Below are 27,561 nucleotides of genomic sequence, written 5' to 3' on the forward strand. Positions count from 1 at the left end.
CTCGCGTAGAGCTTTTAAGCAGAGCTTTTGAGCAGAGCTCCGTGCAGAGCCTTAAGTAGAGCTTCGAGCAGAGCGTCGTGCAGAGCTTCGAGCAGAGCGTCGTGCAGAGCTTCGAGCAGAGCTTCGATAGAGCTTTAAGTGGAGCCTCGTGCAGAGCTTTGAGTAGAGCTTCAAGCAGAGCTTTGAGCAGAGCTTTATATAGGCGTTCGTGCAGGCGTTCGTGCAGGCGTTTGTGCATGCGTTCGTGCAGGTTTGTAGGGACGTTTGTAGGGGTATTAGGGGCACGGTCGGGCTCTATTGCGAATGCAATATATAGAGTAGGAGATGAGCTTTCAAATGGAGGTATTGGCGAGCCGAGAAGTGCTGTATTAGGGGTTAAAGTACAACATTAAAGGCGATACAACTGTCGTCCACTAGTGAGGCTGTACAGCCCTTACAAAACGCGCCTATAATCTCTCAGACCCTCGGAGAGGAATCCACCTTAGCGCTCTGTAATTAGCTACTAAAGCTAGCGCAAGCACTAACGCCTGCGGCGTACATTAGCTGCGGCGCCAGTCGCTAATTGGCTTAGGTGTGGCGGTGCTAGCCGCTTATTAGCTCAGGAGTTTGCAGGAGGTAAGGTGGATTTTCTCTCTGAGGGTCTGAGTCAACTGAGATAAGCCCTAGGTCAACATCATCAATCAATCAACCCATTTCATCAATGAATAGCTCTACATGAACTATCTGACAGTTATGAGCCCGGTCCGCCGACACAAGAAGCTATTCAGCTATTACTCAATCATTTGAAGAAATTCTACCTCATCGTCAGACTCTGACACCTCATCGTCTTAGGACGCAGACTCAGACAGAAATCCTACCTCAATTGTCACAGGACGATTCTGACACAAGATTACACTAGATTCCACGAGATTCCACGAGATTCTACCTCAATTGTCACAGGACGATCCTGACGACAAGGACGATCCTGACGACAAGGACGATCCTGACGACAAGGACGATCCTGACGACGAATTCCATTACAATTCCCATTTGCCTATCAGTCAAATGACTCCACCGACGTCGAGTTCGTCTACCACGATCGTCCTCAATAAACCAGAAGACTGGGAGCAATGGCTTTGGCAACTCAGAGCCCTCGTGGATCAGCGAATTTGGGCCCACGTTGACCCAGACAATGCAGCACCTCAACGAGGTCTACTACAAGAACCACCCCATCCAGAAGTCACAGATTTCAATGAGAATGCAACCTTATATGCACAGCTCTCGACGAATCAGCAGAAAGCGTACGACAACAGCAGACGATACTACGACCAGGACATGAAGTATTTCCTAAGATAGGAAGATCATCTTCAACAGATCCGCACCCAGATCACGTCCACAGTATCGATTCAGAAGAAGCTGCTGCTCGACCCTTCCCTCACAGTCAAGGAATGGCTAATTCGGTTAAAAGAAGACACTGAGCCATCAAAGACCTTTATGATAAGGAAGGTATAGCTACAATACACAGAATCGCTGAAGGGACTCAGGGAGACAAAAATCACCCAGTGGCTTGATCGATGGGAACATGCAATGAAGATGGCAGAGAAGTATAAGCTTCCACAGATGACCAATGGGATCTGGCTTATGGACCTTGCAAATGCAATACGACCTATAAGCGAAACCTATTTTGTTCTGTACACGAAACAGGCAGATGATACCGAAAAGGCTTATTTATCAGAATACTGTAAAGTAGCAATGGAGCTGCGGGAAGCATTCGCAAACCTCTTAAAAGTCGTACCATCCTCGACTACCAGAGGGAGTGCATTTAACGTAGACTTCGAAGGAGAGTCCGAAGAGGATATCTCTATTGCTGCTGAAGTCTAAAAGGGAAGAGGGAACAGCTTATCTCGCAGCCGAAAAAGGGCAGGTACAAATTTGACTGAAGAGACGTCTTCCAAAAGGTCGAAGTACCTAAAAATGCCTGGTATGCGATATGAGGGGACATACCCTTCCTGACTGTTGGTATCTGGTTGAGTGCAAAAGGCCTAAGGGATTCAAGGCCGTAGGTACACGTATGAAAAGGGTGCTTATAAAGGTAGAGCATGACAAGGACAGGACGAGAGTTAGGGAGAAGGTTAGAGCAAGACGGAAGGATCCAGATGAGATTACAGCTCAATTGACGCATTGACGGACACGAGAAGGTGGTTAGCTTCGTCCTCGACCAGGTCAAAGCTAAGGGGGTGTGTCAGATAATCTGTAGTCTCGGTGGCGTAGGACGTGCACGAGTCACGTGCACGGGGTCGTGCATCGTCAATCTCTCCCTAGGGGCCCTAGGTCAACATCATCAATCAATCAACCCATTTCATCAATGAATAGCTCTACATGAACTATCTGACACCATCTCGACAAGGGTATGGCCGGAGCGGGTCGGCCGCCCTCCCTGCTAGCCTACCCGCTTGCCCCAACACCCATTTCCACAGGCCGCCTACTTTTGACACTCCTGGCTATTAAGCTCTTATTCTTTGTGCTAAATAACAGCATTATAGTTATTGCCAAGATAAGCTTCGGCTTCGGCGTAGGCGATCATTTTGTTCTGTACGAGTTCTATGGGTCCGATCAGAGCTACAATGTAAGTTGACGTACCAGTTGTGGCTGTGGCTGTGCTGCATTGTGCCCCAACACCCCGCCCGTAAGACTGAATTCATCGCGACATCTCCACCTCATTCCATTCTCCTTTCCTTCTCAAGGCTCTCGCGTTTCAACCAATTTCCGTCAGTGAAACCATATAGCCTTCGCTTTCGTTTTCTACTGCTTTAGAGTCCTGTGATCAAACTGTTAAAGATACCTGTAGCAAACCATGCGTCTTCTTAATACGGACAACCTTGAGGTAAAAGAATTCAGAGACGACGAAGTCCCGCGGTACGCTATCTTGTCACATATCTGGGATGAAGAAGAAGTTACCTTCCAGGATATAGAAGGAACCCGCGCAGCGAATAAGAAGGGATATAAGAAGGTTAAAAGCTGCTGCTCCGTAGCTAAGGCCAGCGGATTTAAATATGTTTGGATAGATACGTGCTGTATTGATAAGACAAGTAGCGCGGAGCTCTCTGAAGCAATCAACTCTATGTACCATTGGTACCAAGAAGCCGACGTATGCTACGGTTATCTAGCCGATGTGCCATCGAAAGCCAAATTCTCGGGTAGTAGGTGGTTTACTAGAGGATGGACCCTTCAAGAGTTAATCGCTCCGTCGACCGTAATATTTCTTGATAAGGAATGGAAGGAGCTGGGGACCAAGGAAAGCCGACAACAAGGTATATCCGACTGCACCGGTATACCTATCGGTATTCTCTTAGGAGACGACGACCTTGAAACGATTAGCATCGCCCAAAGAATGTCATGGGCTGCGAAGAGAAAAACATCGAGAATTGAGGATCGTGCCTATTGCTTATTGGGCATATTTGGCATCAATATGCCGCTAATCTACGGAGAAAGAGAAACTGCTTTTATTAGACTCCAGGAGGAAATTATGAGAATCTCGGATGATCATAGTCTCTTTGCATGGAAATCTACTGATAATCGCGGCGGACTTCTAGCCACCTCTCCAGCGGCATTTATCGGCTCCGACAACATTGTCCAATTCAATCCTTTCAAGACCCTTAACAGCCCTTTAACTATAAGTAGTAGAGGGATCCATTTGGAACTCCGTTTTATCGGTATAGGTCGTCGGGGACTAGGGCTCGCGATCCTTCATTGTAAAGAAAGAGGTGGGGAAGATAAACCGATCGCCATATACGTGAAAGATTTATTTCTGACAATGGAGCGATTTGAGAGAGTTCGGAGTGAAGAATTTGAACGGCTTGATCTAAGAAAATTTAGACCGTCACAATATCCTATGAGAAGGATATGTATCCGAAAAGGGCACATGACACGTATGCGGAAATCAAAACACCTTGGGAAATGCGATAGCATCGCTCCAGAAATCTACCCTAATGGTACGCTAACAAATTTAATGAATTTCGGGGAACGGACAGCACTATTACGCGCAGCAGAAAGAGGACTTGAGGACAATTTATGGCTGCTGCTGACACGAAGCGACGTTGAGGCCAACTTGGGGGACAAAGATGGACGGACGGCATTATCGCACGCGGTAAGAGGGGGGCATGAGACGGTCGTTAAGATGCTACTAGCTCAAAGCGATATTAAGGCCGACCTGGAGGATAGAAATGGACGGACGCCGCTGTCGTGGGCCGCCGAGAGCGGGCATAGGGCTGTCGTGCGGCTACTTCTCGACAGGGCCGCCAACATCGAGTCGACGGATACGGATGGCCGGACGCCGCTGTTGTGGGCCGCTGCGAGTGGACATGAGGCTGTTGTGCGGCTGCTTCTTGATAGGGCTGCTAACATCGAGTCGACGGATATGAATGGATGGACGCCGCTGTTGTGGGCCGCCGAGAGCGGGCACGAGGCCGTCGTGCGGCTGCTTCTCGACAGGTCCGCTAACATCGAGTCGACGGATACGAATGGCCGGACGCCGCTGTCGTGGGCCGCCGCGAGCGGGCACGAGGCCGTCGTGCGGCTGCTTCTTGACAGGGCCGCCAACATCGAGTCGACGGATACGGATGGCCGGACACCGCTGTCGTGGGTCGCCGCGAGCGGACACGAGGCCGTCGTGCGGCTGCTTCTCGATAGGGCCGCCAACATTGAGTCGACGGATACGGATGGCCGGACGCCGCTGTCGTGGGCCGCCGCGAGCGGACACGAGGCCGTCGTGCGGCTGCTTCTCGACAGGGCCGCCAACATCGAGTCGACGGATACGAATGGCCGGACGCCGCTGTTGTGGGCCGCCGAGAGCGGGCACGAGGCCGTCGTGCGGCTGCTTCTCGACAGGTCCGCTAACATCGAGTCGACGGATACGAATAGCCGGACGCCGCTGTCGTGGGCCGCCGCGAGCGGGCACAAGGCGGTCGTGCAGCTGCTTCTCGACAGGGCCGCCAACACCGAGTCGGCGGATAAGTATGGCCGCCAGACGCCGCTGCTGCAGGCCGCCGCGGACGGGCACGAGGCCGTTGTGCGGCTGCTTCTCGACAGGGCCGCCAACATCGAGTCGGCGGATACGTATGGCCGGCCGCCGCTGATGCGAGCCGCCATGAGCGGGCACGAGGCCGTCGTGCGGCTGCTTCTCGACAGGGGCGCTAACATCGAGTCGACGGATATAGATGGCCGGACGCCGCTGTCATGGGCCGACCTGTTCGGGCATGGGGCCGTCGTGCGGCTGTTGCAATTACAAAGCGCCCCACGGTAGGTGCGGTTTGCTATTAAGGCTCTACCAAAAATTAAAATACCTCCTTTATTAATACTCTTATAAATATATCTATAACTATATTAAATAGAGACCCTAAAGCGAGTTAATAAATGTAAAGAGACTACTAGAAGAACTTATTATTATTTTATATACCTTTAATAATTATATACTTAGTAAGACAATTAATAATATATATATTATATATTATTCATTGCTTAACGTCCGATTTAGATCCCTATTAGGCCCACGCGGACTACTCCTTATTTACATATAGGGAGAAAACTCTGTTTTAAAAAACCCTATAATCCATCTCCCCGCCTTTTAGGACTCGCCTACTTAGCGCCTACAAGTCGCCTGTGGTGCTCTACTACCTTACTTTTTAACCTCCTTAGGAACCACTGCTGCCGTAATAAGCCTACGGACGCGCTAGTATCGTAAACTTTACTTTACCACTATAGAGTTATTAGGGGGCCTATTGCTCGCCCCTTTGCCTTCTATTACTATTTCCTTTATAACCTAAAACTGGTCTAGTACATTTTAGCTAATAAGCCACTGGATGACCGCCTTAAGACCTTTTTATGTTAAGAGTAGTGTATTATAAAAGCTTCCGACGTACTTCAAGGTCAAATATACGAGGGGTTTTGAATTTGTGTTGAGTATCTAGAGCAATTCACAGGGGCAAAACTGGGACACCAAAAGCAAAAGGGCCCAATACAATCCATATGAACTCCATCATACAAGCGCCACCCTCTCCCTTCTCCCTTGCTTAGCCCAGAACTCCTTTGAGAGCAATGTACGACAGGACCCAACCCTCTCGTAACTATTTGCTGTGGTACTTGAAGGCCTAAGTACGATGCTAGATTCTCCAGTCTCAGATTGGGATATCATGAGCAAGAAATATTGTTCGACTTCGACGATCTCGCTAGCATCCCCTTGGACGTCCGGGTTAAAGGCAGCATCAAGTTGATGCTTATCAAGTCCCTTATCAGATACAGTGCTCGAAGAGGGAAGAACAACGTATCCTTCCCCGGTTTCGCTGGTCTCTGCACTATCAGTGGGTACTGGTTTTCCTAGACGGATAGGGGCCATTACGCCAATCCCCTCAATAGACCCACTTCGCACAGGCCCATAAGGATTCTTTCCGGCAGGCACGCAGCCAGCTGCCAGAACCTCAAAATCCATAACATCGTCAAATGGCTGCCACCCACACTTTATCGGCCCGGTTATCGAAGCCCACGACCAAGTTGGCGCATAGTAGTGCTCATGTCTGCGGCTAGTACGTTTAGTGATGGATTGGCGATCGAATTCCCAGAGTAATGCGGAGGGTAAATCCTCCTTCCAAAGCCCGGCTAGATACGTATATCGAGTGGACTTCGCATACGCCGCCGCGAGTCCACCAATTGCGGGAAGTCTATCAGAAGAGAAAGTAAGGTCGAGTTGCGTGAAGGCGTTTTGAACGGTTAGATGCGTCCTTGCGCTATTGGACGAGCTTTGTAGGCTTCCCCATTCCAGCAGGCCTGAACCCGGCTGACTTGCTGCTCCAGAAGAGCGTTGGAAGTATCGGTGCTTGGAGTTCCATTGTGTTGTTTCCATTGGACGTACTTGGCATTCACACCGTATGAGGGTTTCGCACCCCCATGTAGCTTCTTTTGAGGTAAAATGCAACGTTCTGTGGGAAAGCACCCGTTCTTGGAGAACCCACGCACGAGATGCCAGGTTGCTGTGAAGGCCTATTTTGGTTCTTTCATGAGCCGGGATGTGGACTTGTTCTGGGTAACCGGTGTTCGGGCGGATATAGATGTGGCACTTATCACCGAATACGTCAGTACACTTGACTTCCGTGACTTTGGCGTCGCGACCTTTGCCAGCAACGTAGCAACCACCATGGCTATTCGTGGCGCCATCGGCTGCGATAGTAAGATAGGCGTTTGCGTAGATATCACTCATCTTAGCAGCTTCAATTTCCCAGTCTTCAGCCGAGTCTTGGATGATGCAGAGAGAATCAATCCAGAGGTATGGAACGCCTAGACGGCGGGTGATGTCGATCGCATCGGAGAATGTTTTCGGCAGGTCAGCAAACGGGATTCTAGCTATCATGCTGTTGAGATTCTCTTTGGTAAGTGTCATTGACTTCACGCCGCCCCAACAATGAGAAAGAGAAATATATCTTGAACTCTCATTCTTTGAAGCGTATAATCTTAGCTCGTTATTTTTAGAGCCTACTTTAATCACTCGTGTAGGAAGAGGCTGTGCATCTGGACGGTGGCAAGCAGGATGATTTCTTGCGCAATCTCTGATCCAGCCAGAGATAAGGTCTAAACAGTCTTTTGAAGATGAGTCGGTAGAGACTTCCCGGGCAATTCCGACGATGGGCCAGAAGTTTGGTTCACCTGTGCGAGAATGAACGGAGTTAATTAGGACCTAAGATATGGCTAAACGAGAAAATATTAATTGGATTTCAAACATACCAATATGCGTGTAGAAGGCCATTGAAGCCGTACGATCGGTGGAAGGATCACCAGATCCGGGTATCCCCCTATATAGGTCTACATATAAAGGGCTATTCGGACCATCTGACAAGAACTCTAAACGTTCAAAATTTTCGAAGGGCTCTTTCATGAACTGGGAACAGCCCTTTTGAAGAAGACAAGAGAAATGGCAACCTCGCCGAGCATTGGAGCTTATAGATTCTCTGTCTATTACGAATTTTCTGGGCGATCTAGCCTTCATAGGGCGATCTTGCACCGAGGGTGCGTTGAACTGCGGGCTTGGTTTAATCGGACGTTCGCTGAGGAGTTTGCATGTCTCACAGTGCTGGAGATGAGCCAGAGCCATGCCCCGAAAGTGGTTTGAGGCTTTCTCGTTCGCTATCGCTGATTTATCATCTCTTTGGCTTAAAAATCTACTGGGATAATAACTTATGCTCCACTGACGGAAGGTAAAACTTTCTCATCTTAGCTGAGCTTTCAGAACCCCGCGGCTTGGCGTTCATTTTTTGGCCAATTAGAGGGTTTCGAAATTACCTGGCAAGTGACACGATGCAATGCCGCTTTACATGAATACGAATACAACAACCGTTGTCCTTGCCCTTCAGCACCTTGTATCTGTTGGTGGGATAATTTGGGACCAAAGGCTTGGCCGTAAAACCATCGGGATTAGATAGGAGAAAGTTAAGTCAGCCAGAAGATATTGGCATGTAAAGCAATCTGGTATAGGAAATGTGTGGTTGTCCTTGACAAAAAGATCTGGTTCAATCATTTGATTTCGTGAAACGTCGGTTCAATGATGTAAAGAATCTACGACTGTTCTAAGGAAATTGCTGAAGATTGCTGGGAGACATCTGCAAGGTCCAAGTCCACTGCTAAATAACCATTTGGCTCGACCATATTCGGAAGTATGTAGCTATTCGGAGAAGCTCTGGAAGAGTAAAGGCATCTACAATTTTCGAACCACATGGCCCTCCTGCATATCCCTTAGGCCTATATGAGCGCAATTGATTTCAATGTATTGTCCCTCATCCATAAGACCATCCGAGATTGTTACCCCCATGGCAGGCTCAAGCGCAATGCCACGACCCACAGGATAGAGGCGGGAGACTCGGATGATCAACAAAGTAGTAAGGATGATACCAAATAGGTTTGAAGTCAGCCTGGACAGTTTACCTTGGTGTAGATTAGTCGTTCAGTAGAAAACGGTTCTTGAAACGTGGCTTTACTCGGACGCGTTGCTCAGCCGGGTGAGTATTGCAAACGGTCGTGCAGAGATCAGCTCTCGGGTAGTCTCTTGTGTAAAGCTTTGCACGCTGATCCATTTATAGAGACAGATCTTATCCAAATGGATGATTCATGATCTCTCCCCAATGAAATGGTATCGCGTGCCGGGGTAGGAAGGTGATTCCGGGAGAGAGTGAAGATGCACCAGGGATATGGCATGAGGGCATAGATAGGTGATGGGAATTTTAGGGGCTTCAGGTGGACCAAGAACAATAGCTTCCTGTCAATATGGCAGAAGCCAAATGGAAATGTAAAAGGCCAGGTCGGAGAAAGCGCCAAGCCGGCACGTGATAGAAAGTGTCAGCGAGAGGTTCCCCGGCCTTCCTAATTTCTCACCCTTCCGATAACCTTCCTGCTTGAGACTCAACCAACGGCAAGATTGTGATTAGCACTGCAGCATGCATAGCCAACTCTTTCTCAAGTCGTTCCAGGATACGACACACAACTGGCTGTCGCCTTACCGCGCCTCTGCTTCACATTCGTCACCTGCTCGATCCAGAGAAATTGGGTTTAATATGGGTCAGACCCGCCAGCCAATCCGTATGGAGGTTTGTAAAACTACATACCTCGGAGAATCCTGAAATTCTGTCACACCAGAGATGTGGCAACCCCACGACTTAGCTTGGACCTGCATGAAAGATGGCTCTGTGAAGCAGCCAACGATCTGCACCGTTGCACCAATGATCCTAACATATGACAGTTCACAAACACCGCCTGCTAGTTATTGCAAGGTAACGGTATCTTTCCGCCATCATGTTTAACCGTCGAATCCCATGAGAATATATCATACCTACCCTCCCCCACCATATTATCAGTGTCCATCGCGCGTATTGATTTCCTTCAACACGCGCCGACCCGGGGCTACTTTCCCCAGCTTTTGCCCGAGACCCTGTCGAGTTTTTTCTCTCTTTAAATCTGTCTCTCGCTCGTCAATTTTGTCGATTGTCAATTGATCGGCTATTGCGAGATGCAGGCCTTAGTGCTGCTCGTGGGACTTTTGTCCTTGGCTGGAGCAGTCAATTGCTTGCAGAACTCGAATGTTAAGGTCGTGGAGTCTCTTCGTGGCGTTCCCGACGGTTGGGAAGAAGCAAGAGCGTCCGATCCAAACAAGCGACTGCACTTTCGCATAGCTGTCACCCAGGTATGTTGCTTGCCACGAGGGTGCGGAGCGAAATAAGCAAAAGTGCGCATCTTTTTTCTTAGCGAATCAAAGTCAGATGTATGACGTGGCTAATATGCGTGCAACTACAGCCAAATCAGTATCTGTTTGAACAGACTCTTATGGAAGTGTCAACTCCAAGCCACCCCAAATATGGCCAGCACTTGAAGCGCGATGAGCTCAAGGCTATGCTCCGGCCTTCTGTCGAAGCTACAGGGGCAATCATGGATTGGTTAGAGGACTCAGGCATTCGCAGTAGCGACATTGAGGATGATGGTGAATGGATCAACTTCGTTGCCCCCGTATCCACTGCCGAGAAGATGATGGACACCAGGTTCATGGTTTATCAAAGCACCGTGCGGCCGAAGCTGAAGAAGACACGAACTCTTCAATATTCGGTGCCTGAGGAGCTTCATGACTATATTGACATGATCCAGCCCACCACTCGCTTTGGGCAAATCCGTCCTCACCGCAACCAAATTATCGACAAGGAGTACCTTGGTAAGGCTGGGACTGGCCTTAATGTAACGTCGTGCAATGCTACCATTACGCCCACCTGTCTCAGGCAGCTATACGACTTCGCAAGCTACAAGGTTGACACAAAAGCTGGAAGTCTCTTTGGCATTAGCGGCTTCTTGGAGCAATACGCTAGGTTCGCTGATTTAGCAACTTTCGAGGCCGAGTATGCGCCATGGGCGGTTGGTACAAATTTTACGTGGACAGGAGTTAATGGTATGTGAGACGTCTGACAATAGGGTGTCATGTTAATGATGAATGTAGGCGGTATCCTCCCTCAGAACACACGGAATAACAGTATTGAGGCGAACTTGGATATTCAGTATACTGTCGGTTTGACGGCTCCTATGCATAACAACTTCTACAGTACTCCAGGCCGCGGATTACTTATTCCTGATCTCGACCAGCCCAATGCAGATGCCAACGAAAACGAGCCGTATCTTGACTTCTTCACGTGGCTTGTGAATCAGCCCGATGACGCGCTTCCCCAGACTCTTACTACTTCATATGGGGAGGACGAGCAGAGTGTACCAGAGAAATATTCAAAATCAGTGTGCAATCTGATCGGGCAGCTCGGGTCCCGGGGCGTGTCAGTGCTCTTCTCCAGCGGCGACACCGGGGTTGGATCTGCCTGCCAAACGAACGATGGCAAGAACACTACTCGTTTCCTTCCCATTTTCCCAGCATCATGCCCTTATGTCACGGCTGTTGGCGGTACTTATCAAGTCTTACCTGAAAAGGCCATTGCCTTCTCCTCCGGAGGATTCTCTGACCGTTTTGCGCGACCATCGTACCAGGACGCGGCCATCGAGGGCTACATGAAAATTCTGGGCCCTAAATGGACCGGCCTGTATAACCCGAACGGACGGGGCATCCCCGATGTTGCGGCGCAAGCCTACCGTTTCCACGTCGTTGACAAGGGCTCGGAAATCCTTGTTGGTGGCACCAGCGCTTCGGCACCTACGTTTGCTTCGGTGGTGTCACTCCTCAACAACGCTAGGCTTTCGGCAGGCAAGCCTCCTCTTGGTTTCCTGAACCCGTGGATATACAGCGAAGGGTACAAAGGCTTGACAGACATTGTCAATGGTGGATCTAGCGGATGCTCAGGCATCGACATCTTCTCCGGACTACCGACACCACACGTCCCGTATGCTTCGTGGAATGCGACGGCAGGTTGGGACCCGGTGACGGGGCATGGAACGCCCGATTTCCAAAAGCTATTGAAGCTCGTGATGAGTGGTGGGCATGGAGGGTACCGGCGAGCGTGAGGGAGGAGCAGAATCGACAGGGTATCAAAATAATATTGGTTGTTTCACGTAGCATATCAGCATCAGATAGAAGTGTATCGTGAAGATGATGTATCACGAAGACCGGCTTGTGATTTCCATTTGGTAGATGGTGGGGCAGTCCTGGCAGTGTTGACAGTTGCATGATTCGCGTGATGATCGATCTCAAAGCGCCACAGCCGGAGAGCGTATTTCCTTGGCAAGCCATCATGGACTCACTACAAGTCTGTGCCGACCTTAGTGGTGACTCTCACGCCGTTCGACGTACCCGACTTCTAGGACGGCTGCTCGTTTACTTTCAAACGGCTTTTCGTTCTTGAAAAGTAGCTTTTGTGAAGGCTGCAAACATCTCCAAACATGCCCACTGCCAACAATCAATTCTCACGGTAATTACAGCCGTGCTTCTCCATGTCCCCTGCATAGGATTTGAATCAACGGAACGAGGTAGGACACCTGGCATTTGCCGTCGGCGCATCATATTGGACTGCCCCTTACAGCATAGCGCACCCTTGCTGTTTATCCCTCAGTACCTCCCGCCATCGGCTTGCAGCAAAGCTGGCTGGCGGCATCGAGATATTACAGGCGGCTTAGGGCTTTCACTAGTGGCTTGGAGATATCACGGCCATCAGGCTTATGCCCGACATAGACGGAGCAGCCAGTCACTTCACTAGGTACACATAGTCATTACCCGCTTGTATGGGAAGGTCAGCTTGCTGTCGTTCGAGGCACACGACACCATTGAGAGAGCTGAGTCCGCCCCGACGCGTTTTCCGACTTGTGCAACAGGGAGGCGAGATGGAGATCTGCAATTCCCTGCTTGCCCTACCACTACCAGTTCCGCACGGTTCATTGCATACGAACATCACTTGTCGTGTCCATTTCTTAGCTTACAATTCCCTCATCCAGTGTATGTGCCTGCCTATAAGGGCCTCGCTTTCGCCTAGTATGACCAGAGAGGTAGGTAAATAAACACCTCATACGGCTCTGAAGTATTCTTGTGACGTCACTCCCGCTCATTTCTTTCCCTCGATCCCCTCACGCTGCTCTCCCATTCACTTTTGCGCCGGACTGGAGCTTGATCTTGTCTCGTTCTCTGTGAGCAAGCCAGCGAGCTCAATTTTGCAGTCTTCTCTCTAGAGCAACCAAAAGCACCCTGGATTAATTGAAGAGATTCTGCAAATGCTTAGCTTCGGAAGACTCAATTGTTCTCGTTTCTGCTTTAACTTGAATTTGCGGAGCCTGATAATTCGTTAAATCATGCGCGGTTTCTCATTGCTACTCCTGTGCGGTCTCACCTGCTCCGTTGCTGCTAGAAGCGCTCAGCATGTTGGCAAGAAGCTGGCAGACCGCACTCCACCACGTCCAAAACATGGATACCCAATGCAGCCGGGCCAGCAGGTGAAGCGGGAAACGACTACACTCATTCCGCAGACTGTGAACACCACAAGTAAGGAGAATGTTTCTAGAAAGTGTGAATGTTACAAGCACAAAATATTGACCCTATCTAGAATTTGCCGTCAATGGCACCGGCCTCCCAGACGTGGACTTTGACATTGGCGAGTCCTACGCTGGCCTTCTCCCCATTTCATCTGCTCCTAATGCCAGTGAGCTCTACTTCTGGTTCTTCCCCTCCTCAAACCCTCTTGCGCATGATGAAATCACTATCTGGCTAAACGGCGGGCCGGGTTGCTCCTCACTCGAAGGTTTCTTCCAAGAAAACGGGCCGGTGATCTGGCAATACGGCACCTTCAAGCCTGTCTACAACCCATGGACTTGGGTAAACTTGACCAACATGATCTGGGTTGAGCAACCTGTAGGCACCGGATTCTCGCAGGGAGCCCCGACTGCAACCAACGAAGACGAGGTTGCGGCGCAATTCCTTGGCTTCTTCAAGAATTTCATAGATACCTTTGGTCTGCAGAACAAGAAAATCTATATCGCTGGAGAAAGCTATGCTGGATACTACGTGCCATATATTGCGGACGCCATGTTCAACGCTAAGAACAAGAAATATTATGACATTCAATCCATCTTGATTTATGACCCTAGCACGAGCTACAATGTGGTACAGCGGCAAAGTAAGCCTTTTCTTTAACCCTATATATCCTACTTTTCCCCTTGAATTATAATTAGGATCTCAATTCCAAAGAGAAAGACGAGCCTTAGTTGACGTAGCCGACAGTACCCGCCGTTCCTTACGTCGACTACTGGCACAGTCTCTTTAACCTCAACACGACATTCACGGCTGATATTCACAAGCGTACTAAAAAGTGTGGCTATACGGACTTCATGGACAAGTATCTCACGTTTCCACCTCCCGGCCTACTCCCTTCTCCACCAAATTCGTCAGTTCCAGGCTGCGACCTCTGGGATGACATCTTCAACGCCGCTCTGCTGACAAACCCCTGCTTCAATATGTATCAAATCGCCACGACCTGCCCTCTGCTCTGGGACGTGCTCGGCTTCCCCGGCTCAATTCTATATCAGCCAGCAGGAGCAAGCATCTATTTCAACCGGACCGACGTGCAGAAAGCCATTAACGCGCCAATCCAAGAGTGGGAGGAGTGCTCAAACGGAGTGCTAGATACCGACACATCCACACCATCAGGCTTGTCTGTGCTGCCGAAGGTTGTTGAGCGAGCTAAGAGGACCATCATCGCGCACGGCGAGCTCGACTACATCTTGATGGCTAATGGCACCCTCCTTATGATCCAGAACATGACATGGCACGGGAAGCAAGGGTTTCAGCAAGCTCCTTCAGCGGACTTCTTCGTGCCTTATCATGACGAAGTGAGCCCGAGTACGATGGCGGCAAGCGGCGTGATGGGTACGACACACACTGAGCGAGGATTGACGTGGGTTGAGACGAGACTGTCAGGTCATATGGTGCCGCAGTACCAGCCTAGTGCCGCATATAGGCAGCTGGAGTTCTTGTTGGGAAGAATTGACAGTTTGACGCAACAGGGGAGCTTCACGACGTCGAAAGGGGGATATGGGAATTGAGAGGGCGCGGAATGCGTAGGAGGGCGCAGAGAGAATAATTCCAAAGGATGCCTTTAAGAGATAAAATTCTGACGTGTATATTTATTCAGAGTGGAGATGATCTCTAACAAAACCCACTAATCTATAAAGAAAATCAAAGTATTATTGTCCTTTTGACGAAAAGGGCGGATGTTGAAGGGTGATGGGAGAACACCATGCCAAGACCGATTTCGGCATCTTCAACCGGCCTGCTGAAATGCACCAGAGCACACCATCAGTCAGCAAAACACCGCAAACCCCCCAGTCACTAGACCTCTAATTGATAAACCTCCGCCCGCCCCCAAAATGCAGTCCTCCGCCACCGTTAATCCTCCACCATGGGCTCTCCAGCCTCCGCCCCGCCCCTCACACACTCGTCCGTAATCGCCGCACACGAACTGATCAAACCACATATCCACCTCACGCCCGTTCTAACCAGCACCACGCTGTCCACGCTCGCCTCAACGCCCCAATCGCCCGAAGCGCTAAAAGGAACCGAGTATGAAGGGCAGGAACCCGCAAAGCCGAAGATGCGGCTCTTCTTCAAATGCGAGAACTACCAGAAAGTGGGCGCGTTCAAGGCGCGCGGAGCATTCCACGCCATCGCGCGCCTGGGCGACGAGCAGCTGCAGAGGGGCGTCGTAACGCACAGCTCTGGTATGTGTTCCAGCTGTCTCCTTTCCTTTGCCCTTTTTAACCCTTACCCGCACCCCCTTCTGCAGGACTAGATACCGCAAGCTAGCAGGCGTGGACCCTCGACATTCGTCCACGCAACCCTCCTCCACATCCACCACGCACACTCCCCCAGCATTGAACCACCAACCAACTAACACCTCTCTCCCCCACCCAGGCAACCACGCCCAAGCCCTCGCCCTCGCGGCGCGCACGCGCGGCATCCCCGCCCACATCGTCATGCCGTCCATCAGCACGCCGTCCAAGATCGCGGCGACGCGCTCCTACGGCGCCAACGTCATCTTCAGCGGCTCGACGTCGCAGGAGCGCGAGGCCGTCGTCGCGGAGGTGATGTCCCGCACCGGGGCCACCCTCGTCCCGCCGTACGACCACCCGAACATCATCCTCGGCCAGGGCACGCTGGCGCTGGAGATGGAGGCGCAGGTCGAGGGGATACTGGGGCGGGATGCGGGGCTAGGCGTTGATGGGAGTGCGGGTGGGGATAGCGATAGGGACGGCAACGGCAACGACAATGCCAATGCCAATGAGGATGGAGGGCGGGATGGCAGGAGAGGGAGGGGTCTCGACGCCATCGTCGCCCCCTGCGGCGGCGGCGGCATGCTCTCGGGGATCGCGACCGCCCTCTCCGGCACCGGCACCGCCGTCTTCGGCGCCGAGCCCAGCTTCCAGGGCGCCGACGACGCGCGGCGCGGGCTCGCGGCGGGGACGCGCGTCACGAGCGTCCGCTCCCTCACCGTCGCCGACGGCCTGCGCACGCCCGTCGGCGCCATCCCGTGGTCCGTCATCAGCGACCCGGGGAAAGTCCGTGCTGTGTACGCCGTCTCGGAGCGGCAGATCAAGGCGGCGCTGCGGCTGGTGCTGGAGCGGATGAAGGTTGTGATTGAGCCGAGCGCGGCGGTCGGGCTGGCGGCCGTGCTGTTCGATGAGGGGTTTCGGCGGGTGGTGGAGCGGGAGGGGGGCGAGGAGGGGTGGAATGTCGGGGTCGTGTTTAGTGGGGGGAATACGACTGTTGAGGCGATTGGGAGGCTGTTTGCGGCGACGGGGGAGGAGGGGGAGGAAAAAGGCGTGCTGAGGAGGGAGGGGGAGAGGGATGCCGAGAATGTTGCTAGGTAGGATAGGATAGCATATATCGAATTCCACAACACCGAAAATAGTTACACGAGTCAAGAACTGCGCGGTCCGCTTTCTCTGAACCGTCATTTTCTCGTAGAGGTACTGCGGATCGCAAGGCGCTCAGCAGTGCGCCGGTGCTAGCTAACTAACCCCCTACTTCACCCCTCCTGCTTCAGCACCGCCTCTGCCTGCGCTCTCGTGTCCGGATTCTCCTCCCCCTGTCCAATCTGTCCCTCGAACCCGTTCTCCAGAATCGGAATTAGGTCGTCGAGCCTACGAGTTCATATCAGCACGAGTCATCCTTCCTCGCCCGCTTTCCCTGCACCTAGACCCAGCTAACGAAAAGAGGCAGGGGGTGAAGATAAGGTAAGGGAAGGGAAGGGAAGGCAAGGCAAGGCAGGGCAAGGGAACTGAAGGTGAGTAAAGCAAATCAAAAGGCATAATCAACCCCACCACCCACCACCCACCGCCCACTCACCTCCCCACGCACAAATCCGTATGCTGATGCCCCGCCAAATGCGCATTAGCCTCATTAACCAGCAGCGCCGTCGCAGCCCCGGCCCGGTATCCGGCCGTCATGTCGTCGACGCTGTCCCCGACCATCAGCAGGCTGGATGCTGCGACGCCCCACTGCGCCGCGATGTGCAGGATCCCCGCCGGGTCGGGCTTCGGGGGGCGGAACTCGCGCGTAATGATGGGCGTGAAGGCGTGGGTGGGCAGGAAGGTTGTCAGGAGGTGCGCGACCGGTGTGCTGGGGAGGTGATTGGGTTAGTGGGGGGCCTGGCTTCTTTTGGGGCGGTGCTGGAGGTTGGATCTGGTATGGAGGGGCTGGGGCGAGGAGATACCCGGCTAGGAATGGTGGGGTAGGTGGAGGGAAGAGGGGAGAGGGGAGAAGGGAGAAGAGAGAAGAGAGGGAAGCAAGACGCACTCGAAATTCCGGGTGCAGATTCCCTTGCGGAGCCCGCGCGAGTCGACGTACGCCATCAGTTCTGCGAGCCCAGCTTGCGGCCTCTGCACCCGCATCGCTTTGCGCTCGATGTTTCGGATCTTTTCCATGGCGGTTTCTTGCTCTTCGTCCGGGAGCGTGTAGATATGGTCTAGGATGTCCGTCCCTTTGGTGATGTTGAGGGCAGCTCTAGGTAGGGTCAGTTGGATGGTTGAGGATGGGTTGGTTTTATGGAAAGAGGGATGCGATTGTGAGGTTAGGAGAAGAAGCATTTCTAGTAAAACATGGGAAGAATAAAAAATGAGATACTTCAGAAATAACATCAATGAAAAGGAGAAAGAATGGTGAAAAGGAAACTGGCATACCTCATCTCCGCAAACATGTAGTTTTGGGGCTCGCCTTCATGGTATGAGGAGTTAATCGATGTCATATTGAGTTGTGGAGGCAAATTCAAATAAAAAGGCGTAAATCGAGCATTGCTTTTTATAAATTGTAAGAGGTTTGGCGACTGTCTTTGATGCCTTCACCTGCCTTATCCATTCTAAGAATATATAGAAGTATTGAGCTTCTTCAAGCTACTCTGAATTTCCTACAACCAAAGAAAATCAAGAAGGTGTGTCTCGATGTGACGGAATAAGTAGAAGGCTGTACTGTAGCTCCAGAAGGAAGATGGATGACACTTGACGGAATAAAATGACCAGAAAGCACTCACACAAAGTCCCATCTACATCAAAAACAATCCCCTTCAGCCGTGGGCCGAGATCTTCGCCCTCGATTTGCTTTTCAGGATTCAATGGGGCAAACCGCCTCGGCCTATTGGGGCTGCTCTCTTTGGTCATAGTGGCTGGAAAATGAACGAAGCAATTATTTGAGAAGGGCCTCAGGGACTGCTTGCCTGAGACTATACTTGAGAATATACATCTGGGACTTTGTGTTGATCGATTTCCGTTCATTAGCAGCGTCGAGGGGAATGCAGAATAGTTGCTTTTGTTCTTGGCATCACGTCTATCAGGGTACGTGGTACACGTGACCTTAACCTATTTGGATAGTTGGACGAATGATTGTTCATGACCATGACATTCATTGGTTACCTAGAGTTACAGAAAGCAGCGTCTATGGGAAGAGGATACAAAGAATTAGTACAGAGCATTTGAAAGCCGGAAAAACCCAAATGTATTTCGGCCGTCATTGAACTGTGCCTATTTAGCTCATCCTGATTCCATTTCGTCAATCTTCTAGAACGATTTAGCCATATAGTAGAGTTTCATCCATTTAAGAGGACGGCGGGGGCGGCGCCAGATTCTGAGTAGCCTCAACCCTCTGCACAGCACCGAACCTCCGGTTACCCTAGTCAAGGATGGCGTAGATGCCCTTCAAGAAAGTATCGCCGAGGATGTCAAGGTCAAGCTACCTCTGCTCTGGATACCACCATAAACCATACCGTTGCCAGCGCCCGCGAAAGCCAGGTCTTCTTTTTGAACCGCGAATTGCTTGTCGCCAACTGCAAAGGTGACGACTGGAAGCTGATCCGCGGTGGTGTTGGTCGGGAAGACGTAGCCTTGCTGGTTGCTATCATACTTGGAGCCTGGGATTTCGTCGTAGATGGCCTTGCAGGTTGCGTCGTCAACAAGAGCAAGCGTAGTACCAGTGTCAGCAATAGCTGTATTGCCAGAGCGATCAATGGTCTTTCCATTGACACTAGCGGATATTGATGCAAATTGCCAGAATCCCTGGCTATTGTCCACTGGCGTGTATTATGGGTCCGTACCAGCGGCCTTGATCGCATCTCGATCAATGAAGCCAAAGGTGTAGAAGGATTCACCTCTGTCGGCTTCATTGGCGTCGCGCCAGCTGCCGAGATAGGCAGTGAAAAGTTCGGCATTGCGAGGAATGTCTTGCTGGGAGATCATGTTTTCGATTGGAGTCGCAACCGACGTGGGTTTCACAGTGTTGATGCTGCCCCAAGCCAGGCCAAGGAGGCCATCACCGGACGACTGTTGGAATTGGGAGGAAAGGGTCCCGGCCAGTTCGATGGCTTGGTTCTTGATAGTCAGACCACCAATGGTGACATTATCTATGCTAACGTCGCCAGACGCAGTGGAGGAGTCGCCGTATTGGATCTGTCAAGTGCTGCCCGGAACCTTCTTGTAAGTGCTGGATTTGCTTGAGTCAAAGATATTGTGGCTTCCACTGCCAGAGGACTGAGTGGATTGGTCGAGCTCAGTGGACCAGACCTAATGAAATCACAAGTATTAGTACATCGCTCTTGTCACCCTATTGGAAAATAGGTAAATGCTTTCAATACTATGCTACTTACCCAAAGATCCGAAGAGCCAGTATCAAAGTCAAGATTGAGAGTCTGAGCTGGAGTACCAGTCTGGACTAGGCATAGATACATAGAGTCGTTCTGCTGATCATCGGCACCAACCTCTCCGGTGGTGCCCTGAGCATTTACTCGCTTCAGCAGTAGATTTCTTTGGACACCAGTGACTTCCAACTTGCTTATGGTGTCCATGTTTGCCTTGTTGATGGAGTCTGTTGGCCATGAAATATGGGCCCTCCACCGTAGGACCAAAGTTGACTATGAAGCATCAGTATCATCTTCCGCTAGCCAGTCGGACTCCAACGCCGAAAGGCAGAACGAAACTTGACAAAGTAGACCCAGGGGGGGAAGGAGACAAGGGCATACTTACACTTCCTCAAGAGATAGACATAAGATTTGATGCCCGAAGGCTTGTAGTTAGGGTTGTGAATGACCTTGATGCGTTGAAGGTTGTTCATAATGACTAAGTGGTTTATTGCAAGTGTTTGGATTTTAATAAAAGAGAAAGGTTGATGTTTGAGGTATTGACAATGGTAGAAATTTGTGTAGTCAAGCAGAGAGAAGCAGTGAAAGATGAGTGGAGTACGAAATGCTTGCCGTAGCACTACTTCTTCATCCTAGAGCAGGAGCAGCTGGGCATGCCATGATGTTAGTCGCGGCAAGCTTGCAGCTAAGCAGCAGACGGAAGGCATGATGGTACTAAGAGGAGTACACACCGAATCGAGAGTTTGCCGCACAGACAGTCACAGATGATCAACCATCTCACTCGCCGCGCCCCTGCGATGCCGCCCTGGGCTGGCTTTAGACGTCACAACAACGCCGATTTAGGTACCACGTCGGCGCATCTCGATAAGGAGGCTATCTAGGTGCGCGATGGAGCCAGGGACCAAGGTGGGACAAGAGAGCAACAAAGTAGCAATATAGCAGGGTCCTTCCACGGGTTGCTAACCCTCTGCAAAACGGTGCGTGGGAGGCCTTATTTCTCCCCAGCCTGGAGCTTCATGCTCCTTGCTGCAATGTTCCCTCAGGCCAATACTTCAATAGACTTTAATACGTCATGCTACACTGCGCCGGGGTATCTCAATCTGGACGTTGCATTCTGACAGGACCACAGGACTGGATTTAAGTGTTTTTGTTTCATAACAGTCGGGTAGTCATCGACATGCTGTTCGTGGTGGGCTGCGTCATCGTCCAGCTGGACACTCCGGAACAAGCTTCTGGCACGGCATGCCTGGAGGGCCGATTCGAGTGAAAACCGGTCCTTCTCGCTTGCTACAGTAGTGTGGTAGGACTTCTAAATCCGCCCATTAACAACCGAGCAATGCCGCTCGTCTTGCCACTTGCTTGTTCTGTGCTCTTTCCCCTGCCTGTCTTTGTACCATGGCTGCAATGAGGGATCTGCATCTTGCGGCAATAAGACGATGCCGTCGGGTCCTGGGAGCACGACACGTTTCTGGCCTCATTTCTGATTGACGCCTAGGCCGGGATTATATTTAGCTATGACCTCATTAGCACGGAAAGAAAAGGGCCGATCGAAGCATGAAAGGCGACATTCGAATATGAGAGGACCTAAGCCTCAATATACTTTCGCAGATCTTCATGAACTTAATGTACTTGAAAGCCGAATTGCTCAGCGGCTTGTAGGAGCAGTCGTTGGCCATTGCTGTATGGGAGAGCTGGAAGAGCTAGCAGTAAAGCTAAATGAGCGCTTGGACACTCCCTAGCTTTGTAAATAATATAGCTTCTGTGTTCACAATCTCTCAGGCCGACCCAACAAGCTTCATAAACATTCAGATTGTTTTTTTTGCCCACGACAGTACGGCATCTCAAGTGTATCTAGTTAACGAATTGTGATAAGAATACCTTCGCCATACCCAGGCTCTCTCAAATAATTCTATAGAACGTCCCAAGACCGTAGGCGCGAATTATATTAGTACGGTACTTGTAGGGATAAATTAGTATCGCAACAGTTTCACCGTATCATATTTAGGAAGAGAATTCAATTGCTGTCATACTATTACGCGCGCAGAAGTGGGGAGAAAAAGCTAAAGCAAGCACACTTGAGAGACAAAAAACCTTGCATCAGCAACCAGAAAGCGCCTGGGAGCGCCCCTGAAGCCCGGGAAGGAGTGTGTATGACCGGTGTAATCCTTTATCCACCTTATCAAATGAGTGTCCGCGACAGTTATCTTAAATCCAAAGCTCCCCCAGCCCAACCGAGCGACTTAAAAAACAGCAGAATAACATGAGATTCATGAACCGGAGCCAGAAAACGCCGAGGATTCGTCAAAGTGGTCTTGTGGGTTGAAGGCCAGTAAAAACTGCTGCAGCGCCATGATAGAGTTGAGTATAATGAATGCTGCAACGGCAACGGTTTTATCCTTTGCCTGGAAGGTTTGTAAATATATAGTCAACTCTTCACGAATTCGCAAGTAGCATATGCTGCATGCCGAGTATGCATTTAATGCATCTCTTCGTCGCTGGCATCGAGGATATCGTATTCCTCATCAGTCAAGAAGCCATCATCGCTTGATGCATCCATGATCTCAAGACTCTCAGCATCCTCGAAGAACTCTGCGTCTTCATGCTCAGAGGGAGCAGCGAGTGTGGCATTCTCAGACTTGCTTTCTTCAATCTCAGATTTGGCACTGACAGCCTCGTAGGTGCTAGAGACTGGTGATTCCTTTTCAAGCTGTGGGAATATCATGACGCTGCCCTTAGACCTGAGCTCTTGCACTGGCTCTTCCTTACTCTTTTCCTTTTGAACTTGCTCCTCCTGGGCCTGTGGCTTCTCAGCCTCTTCAACTTGAACTGGAGAAGGCGTTGCCTGGGCCTCCACAGACTCCGCTTCGGGTGTTTCGTTCTTAGATTCGATCTCCCTTTGTGCCTTAGCGTGTTCACGTTCAATATCCTTTCGCATCCGCTGAAGGGCAGCCTGACGGAGTGCCAAAAGTCTGTGAGCAAACCGCTCTCTCTCAGCATGGTCCTCTGGGGGGGGTGGAAGAGATTCCTGTGTCTCAGTCGAAACCGGAGCGCTCCGTCTAGCCGTTGTGCTGTCCTGTTCCTGTCTAGCCATCAGGATTCGGCGCTTATTTTGAGCTTCTAAGAGCATCAACTGCATCTGGTAGTCAGGCATGTTCTGCAGGCGCGAAGACTCGCTCGAATTCTCGCCGGCAGTCTCGGGATGAGGCGTGTATGAAATAGGAGAGGGAGGCTGGGCACCACTGGAAACGAGTGTCGGGACAGGTGCTGGAACAGGAGGAATGGCAGCGTTAGTGACATCGATATGACACCAAAGTCTGTGGCCAAAAGGTGTACCGTCAGCAGCCTTAAGACGCCAGTAGGAAATTGCAGTTCCTTCACGCTTAGGAGCCTTCATGAGAACGCGGAAAGATATCTCCTCTCCAACTTCTACTGAACGTTCAATTACGTTGGTCTCGGTTGCTTCCGCGATATCCGTAGCGCTGGACGGGTGGCTATCATCGACATTCAACATGTTATCGCCCCCAACGTATCGGACGCTACATCCAGCAGGCCAAGCATGTGGGCCAGGGTTCCGGAGTGTCCACACTTGGATGAATCGGTGGCCTGGGAACACCTTTGTGCAGTCGGGAATGGTATCGCGAATGAAATGGGCATTCAATTCACCAGAAGGAGCAGACTTGGGAGCTTCGGTAGTTGATACCTCTGAGGCAGGTGAAGTCTCAGGCTTTGCAGCTTCGACCTTAGCCATCTCAGGGACAGGAGTAGCCAAAAGATCCTGAACTTTTATCTTCTCGTGGATTGGTTCAGCAAGGAGATCCTTGATCTCAATCTTTTCTTTGAGGGGCTTCGCCGCTGGTTCCTCGGTTGGCTTCAAGTCCACAATTGTTTGCACTTGGGTGGCAGCATTCGCGGATGGAGCTACAGGAACGGTCTCCGTAGCCGTAGACCTCCTTGCTGGCAAATCACCCATGGTTGTCATCGCCACACCATTTTTGTCTTCGCCCATAGTAGTAACACTAACGTTCCGGACGGGAGTCTTAAATTTGATCAAGGGATGAGTGCGGTTGTGTCTGTTCGTGGGGATGGCCTCGCAATTAGCGCAGAAATCTGTGTCGTGACAGACAGCACACTTGTATCGCACTCCTTCGATGTATGACATATTTTCTTTGTCCTTGCAGAGTGGGCCATCACAGTAGATACCGTAATGTCTGACAGCAGATGTGCGTGGTTCTGGTAGAGGATCGTAGATTGGCACGAAGCGATGGTGGGGGTGGATGAATTTGGCACTTTTGATGCAAGTAGAGCAGAAATCCCAGTCGGGACAGTTGAGGCATTTGTGACGAACTCCATAGATGAACTGTGTCACGTTAGCCTGAAAATTTCAGTTTAGATGCTGGACATCATACCTTTTGGCAACCATCGCAGACAGCAGCGTGGCGGACGTTCCGGCCTTCACAGCAAAGGAAGTCCGCAAGAGCAGTAAGGGTTGTGTCTGAAGTTGCGGCTTTGAATGCATGGCCAGGATGATGGCCATGCTTTGTACCGACATGGCAGTCCATGCAAAGATCGTAATCTTCACAGGTGATGCAAGTAACAAATTCCTTCTCTGGGAAAACTGCAGAAGAATTTTAGTAGGGACTTAAACACGAGGGTTAGGGCCGCTCACCTTTTACGCAACAGTTGCATGTTCGCGTAGGTTGCTCGGCTTCGTAGATCTCCGGCTTCTTCTCTTCAGTGAAAGCGCCTGGCATTTCCTTCTCAGCCTCAGACTCAGTCTCAACCTTGGCTTTTGGACCAATTCTCTCAGTGGTGCTGTTGACAACTGTGCCATCCTTCACGAATCGCTTGACCATCCAATGACCTGCACCAGGGCAGTGGATGCCCTTGTCCACACAGCTCGCACAGAGGTCATAATCACCATTGTCACAAATGCTACAATGGAAATGCTCGTTGGCCATAGGGCTGTCGCACTGATTGCAGTACACCACCCATGAGCAGGGAGGTGCAGGTACATGATCTTTCATGCGGAAGGCCAAGTCGGCATCGCGACGTACCTCTGGAAAACCAGCAAAGAAATCTGCACATTTTAAATTAGTAAAGCTAGGCACAAAAATCGATATACGAGGTCTTACTTTCGCGGGCTGGGAAAGATCGAGGTACAGGAGCCTCAGCCTCAGGCTCGGATTTGTTTCCTGATGGCTGCGGGGGAGCAACAGTGGGTTTATTCAACTCAAGCATGGCTAGGTTGAAAGCAGCCATGCGGTTGTAGTTGTACGTTCCTGTAGGGCGTGGCGGAAGAGAAGAGCGAATGATCGCTGGCGAAGACTGTGTGGGTAGCGGGGGCGGAGACACAGTCAGGTTGCTCAAGCTGCTAAACCGAGACGAGGATGGTCCAGGTGGGCTAGGTGTAGGGCTATGGGCAGGTTGTGCAGATGGAGATGGAGATGGCTCGGCCTCATTCGAGATGACAGTCGCTCTGAGACGTAGCTTGAGCTTAGCTTTAGCAGCACGGAACAGAGTCTTGTAGACCTGGGCGTTTTCGGAGTCTAGAGTTATGTAGGCACCGGCACTATCGGAGTAGCGCTCGAAAACGACCTCTTGGTTGGAGGGGATGGCAAGAAGTGCTCGAAGCTGTGTGTGATGAAGACGAATTAGATTTGTTCACAATCAAAGTTGTTTAATAGCTTCGAGACTCCCTAGCCTCACGGGGACTTTCGAGGCATCATGAGTACCACGCACCTTGTCGGGAAGAACATGGGCTCCAAGATCTCGCAGAGGAATCTTGAACTTTCTGTTACTGCTTTGAATTACAATTTTGATGGTGATCAAGGTATCCAACGTGACAGGGACGTTGGTGGCCATATCGAAGGTGGAGTCAGGCCTGTGAGAGGGCTGTGTGACGTATAGAGAGTTAGGGCGGTCAGCTTCACACTCTCGTCAAGAGAGCCTGTATACGAGATTCGCGATACTGAACGAAAGGTGAGACTCCAGGTGGTTGTGGTAGGAGGTTGGAGAGAGTGAGAGTGGAGATGAGGGAAAGAGGGGAGGTTGATGAGGTCGATCGACTTCAGCAGGCAGCGGCGTACGAAACAGACGGGGTCAAAGCTCGCGGCTCCCGCTTCACAATCCGGTCAAGCTCAGCAGATCGAAGCCAACAGAAAGAGGCAAAAGGAATGTAAGCCGGCGAATTGTACTAGTGGCTTCGGCGTGTTGTATTTCTAACGGCGTGTTCGCCATATTCACCTCGACTGATACGTAGACCGGCACAATTCATACACAGGTGCGACGTGTTGTCACGTGCAAATCATACAACACCTCGCCTGCGCCCAGGATCGTGACCGTCACCTACAAAGCCGCTGAGTATTATTTAGATAAAGAAAGGCACTTATTAATTGTCGGCTTATTATATCTGCACCGGATACTGTTGGATATGAATCCGTGAGAAGTTCAGGGTGTGATAGATCGATGATGGTGTTTTATTTTATAAAGAGTATAAGAATTCGTGCTACGTATCTCTTGCTAGATTGTGGTATCTTACAACTAAATAATTACTCCACGTTTTCGAATACGAGCTCACGCCTCTCCGGAAGCACATAAAGAATCGAGGCTGGAGGCATTTTATAACGCTATTCGCTGAGCTTAATGTGGTTTTGAAACCGCCAAGGAATTGCATGTAGTTATTATCCAAAAGGCCGAGCGAACAATTATATCCGTATGCTGTTCATCATGTAGCGGAGTACCTCATTATGATATTGAGGCACTGTGAGATTCCGCGAAGGCTCATTCCCTTTGCAGCTCTCATATGCTTCCGACTTCGGGAAGCTGGATACTACTATAAAGCGGCTTGGAACCTATTTCTCTATTTAAGATCGACCCCCACTTTTTTTCTTTGATCTTTGCCTCTTCGCCACTTCTGCGCCCGTTTGAGGAGGCTGATTTGGCTGCCAACCACCGCCACGCTTGCTCACTGGGGCCTGTCGCCGAGGAGGAGGGACAGGCTCATTTGGCAGTGGTGGCCGCCATGTGGATGAATGAGAGGGTCGGCGTGGCGGAGAGACAGGTTTGTTAGGGAGTGGAGGCTGCCAGCTTGATCCACGGTTGCCTCTGTTGGTGTCAAGACGGTCTCGATAGTCATCGTAGCCGCGGTCGTAGGGCTCAGGAGACCTGGATCGCTGCTGTTGATAGTATGTAGGCTGTGTCCAGTGGTCTCCCCTATTTGACTGCAATATACGATGGTTTTGTGTAGGGCGAGAGCTAAGGTCCGCCGCAGAGCCTTGACCACGAATCGAAATATCAGAGGAGAGGCCAATTTTCATATGTTTTTTAGCTGTCCGGGATGGTTGCACGGCTTCAGCCTTCTTCCCCAAGGACAGGATATCTTGTTGGCTAGCTCTTTTCCCTCTCTGAAAGACCATGTCCTCTTCCTCACGAGCAAAACTTTCAACGTTATCAGCACGTCCCTTGA

At 50.8% G+C, this 27,561-nt stretch overlaps 7 protein-coding genes across 7 annotated transcripts; 3 read left to right on the top strand and 4 right to left on the bottom strand.

Moving 5' to 3' along the window:
* Positions 1 to 6,013: 6,013 nt before the first annotated feature.
* Positions 6,014 to 7,771, bottom strand: K441DRAFT_680062 (HET-domain-containing protein; the record flags this gene model as incomplete). Its single annotated transcript, XM_067651334.1, has 2 exons — positions 6,014 to 7,671; positions 7,750 to 7,771. 2 exons carry the CDS (start codon positions 7,769 to 7,771, stop codon positions 6,014 to 6,016), a joined length of 1,680 nt encoding a protein of 559 aa, XP_067500325.1.
* A 2,057-nt stretch (positions 7,772 to 9,828) lies between these two features.
* K441DRAFT_232157 (tripeptidyl-peptidase-like protein) lies at positions 9,829 to 12,078 on the top strand. Its single transcript, XM_067640647.1, has 3 exons — positions 9,829 to 10,195; positions 10,306 to 10,945; positions 10,994 to 12,078. Exons 1-3 carry the CDS (start codon positions 10,022 to 10,024, stop codon positions 11,995 to 11,997), a joined length of 1,818 nt encoding a protein of 605 aa, XP_067500326.1. The 5' UTR covers positions 9,829 to 10,021; the 3' UTR covers positions 11,998 to 12,078.
* Positions 12,079 to 13,116: 1,038 nt separating this feature from the next.
* Positions 13,117 to 15,196, top strand: K441DRAFT_232188 (alpha/beta-hydrolase). The gene is made up of 3 exons (XM_067640648.1): positions 13,117 to 13,462; positions 13,524 to 14,093; positions 14,198 to 15,196. The coding sequence occupies exons 1-3, from the start codon at positions 13,273 to 13,275 to the stop codon at positions 15,016 to 15,018; spliced, it is 1,581 nt and encodes a 526-aa protein (XP_067500327.1). The 5' UTR covers positions 13,117 to 13,272; the 3' UTR covers positions 15,019 to 15,196.
* A 178-nt stretch (positions 15,197 to 15,374) lies between these two features.
* K441DRAFT_577838 (tryptophan synthase beta subunit-like PLP-dependent enzyme) lies at positions 15,375 to 16,842 on the top strand (the record flags this gene model as incomplete). The annotated part of the gene is made up of 3 exons (XM_067644264.1): positions 15,375 to 15,693; positions 15,887 to 16,198; positions 16,283 to 16,842. The coding sequence occupies 3 exons, from the start codon at positions 15,375 to 15,377 to the stop codon at positions 16,840 to 16,842; spliced, it is 1,191 nt and encodes a 396-aa protein (XP_067500328.1).
* Positions 16,843 to 17,069: 227 nt separating this feature from the next.
* Positions 17,070 to 18,603, bottom strand: K441DRAFT_422055 (HAD-like protein; the record flags this gene model as incomplete). Its single annotated transcript, XM_067641550.1, has 5 exons — positions 17,070 to 17,115; positions 17,321 to 17,593; positions 17,771 to 17,977; positions 18,154 to 18,187; positions 18,501 to 18,603. Coding segments are annotated over 5 exons (663 nt in total), but the record flags the coding sequence as incomplete, so codon positions are not given.
* Positions 18,604 to 19,060: 457 nt separating this feature from the next.
* Positions 19,061 to 20,569, bottom strand: K441DRAFT_689234 (acid protease; the record flags this gene model as incomplete). Its single annotated transcript, XM_067652279.1, has 5 exons — positions 19,061 to 19,135; positions 19,225 to 19,532; positions 19,611 to 19,908; positions 20,106 to 20,278; positions 20,482 to 20,569. The coding sequence occupies 5 exons, from the start codon at positions 20,567 to 20,569 to the stop codon at positions 19,061 to 19,063; spliced, it is 942 nt and encodes a 313-aa protein (XP_067500330.1).
* Positions 20,570 to 22,572: 2,003 nt separating this feature from the next.
* K441DRAFT_680067 (uncharacterized protein) lies at positions 22,573 to 25,958 on the bottom strand (the record flags this gene model as incomplete). The annotated part of the gene is made up of 5 exons (XM_067651335.1): positions 22,573 to 24,468; positions 24,503 to 24,711; positions 24,763 to 25,173; positions 25,229 to 25,727; positions 25,836 to 25,958. 5 exons carry the CDS (start codon positions 25,956 to 25,958, stop codon positions 22,573 to 22,575), a joined length of 3,138 nt encoding a protein of 1,045 aa, XP_067500331.1.
* Between the last annotated feature and the right edge of the window lie 1,603 nt (positions 25,959 to 27,561).

This window comes from Cenococcum geophilum (genome assembly GCF_001692895.1).
Source record: "Cenococcum geophilum 1.58 unplaced genomic scaffold K441scaffold_44, whole genome shotgun sequence".
NCBI lineage: Eukaryota > Fungi > Ascomycota > Dothideomycetes > Gloniales > Gloniaceae > Cenococcum > Cenococcum geophilum.

What these genes read in the sequence shown, in the direction of transcription:
- K441DRAFT_232157 (XM_067640647.1), top strand. Translation starts at nt 10,022, where the DNA reads ATGCAGGCCTTAGTGCTGCTCGTGGGACTTTTGTCCTTGGCTGGAGCA. An exon ending in TTCGCATAGCTGTCACCCAG is followed by an intron (nt 10,196 to 10,305) that starts GTATGTTGCTTG and finishes GTGCAACTACAG; the next exon opens with CCAAATCAGTATCTGTTTGA. An exon ending in TACGTGGACAGGAGTTAATG is followed by an intron (nt 10,946 to 10,993) that starts GTATGTGAGACG and finishes TGATGAATGTAG; the next exon opens with GCGGTATCCTCCCTCAGAAC.
- K441DRAFT_232188 (XM_067640648.1), top strand. Translation starts at nt 13,273, where the DNA reads ATGCGCGGTTTCTCATTGCTACTCCTGTGCGGTCTCACCTGCTCCGTT. An exon ending in GCAGACTGTGAACACCACAA is followed by an intron (nt 13,463 to 13,523) that starts GTAAGGAGAATG and finishes GACCCTATCTAG; the next exon opens with AATTTGCCGTCAATGGCACC. An exon ending in CAATGTGGTACAGCGGCAAA is followed by an intron (nt 14,094 to 14,197) that starts GTAAGCCTTTTC and finishes CGTAGCCGACAG; the next exon opens with TACCCGCCGTTCCTTACGTC.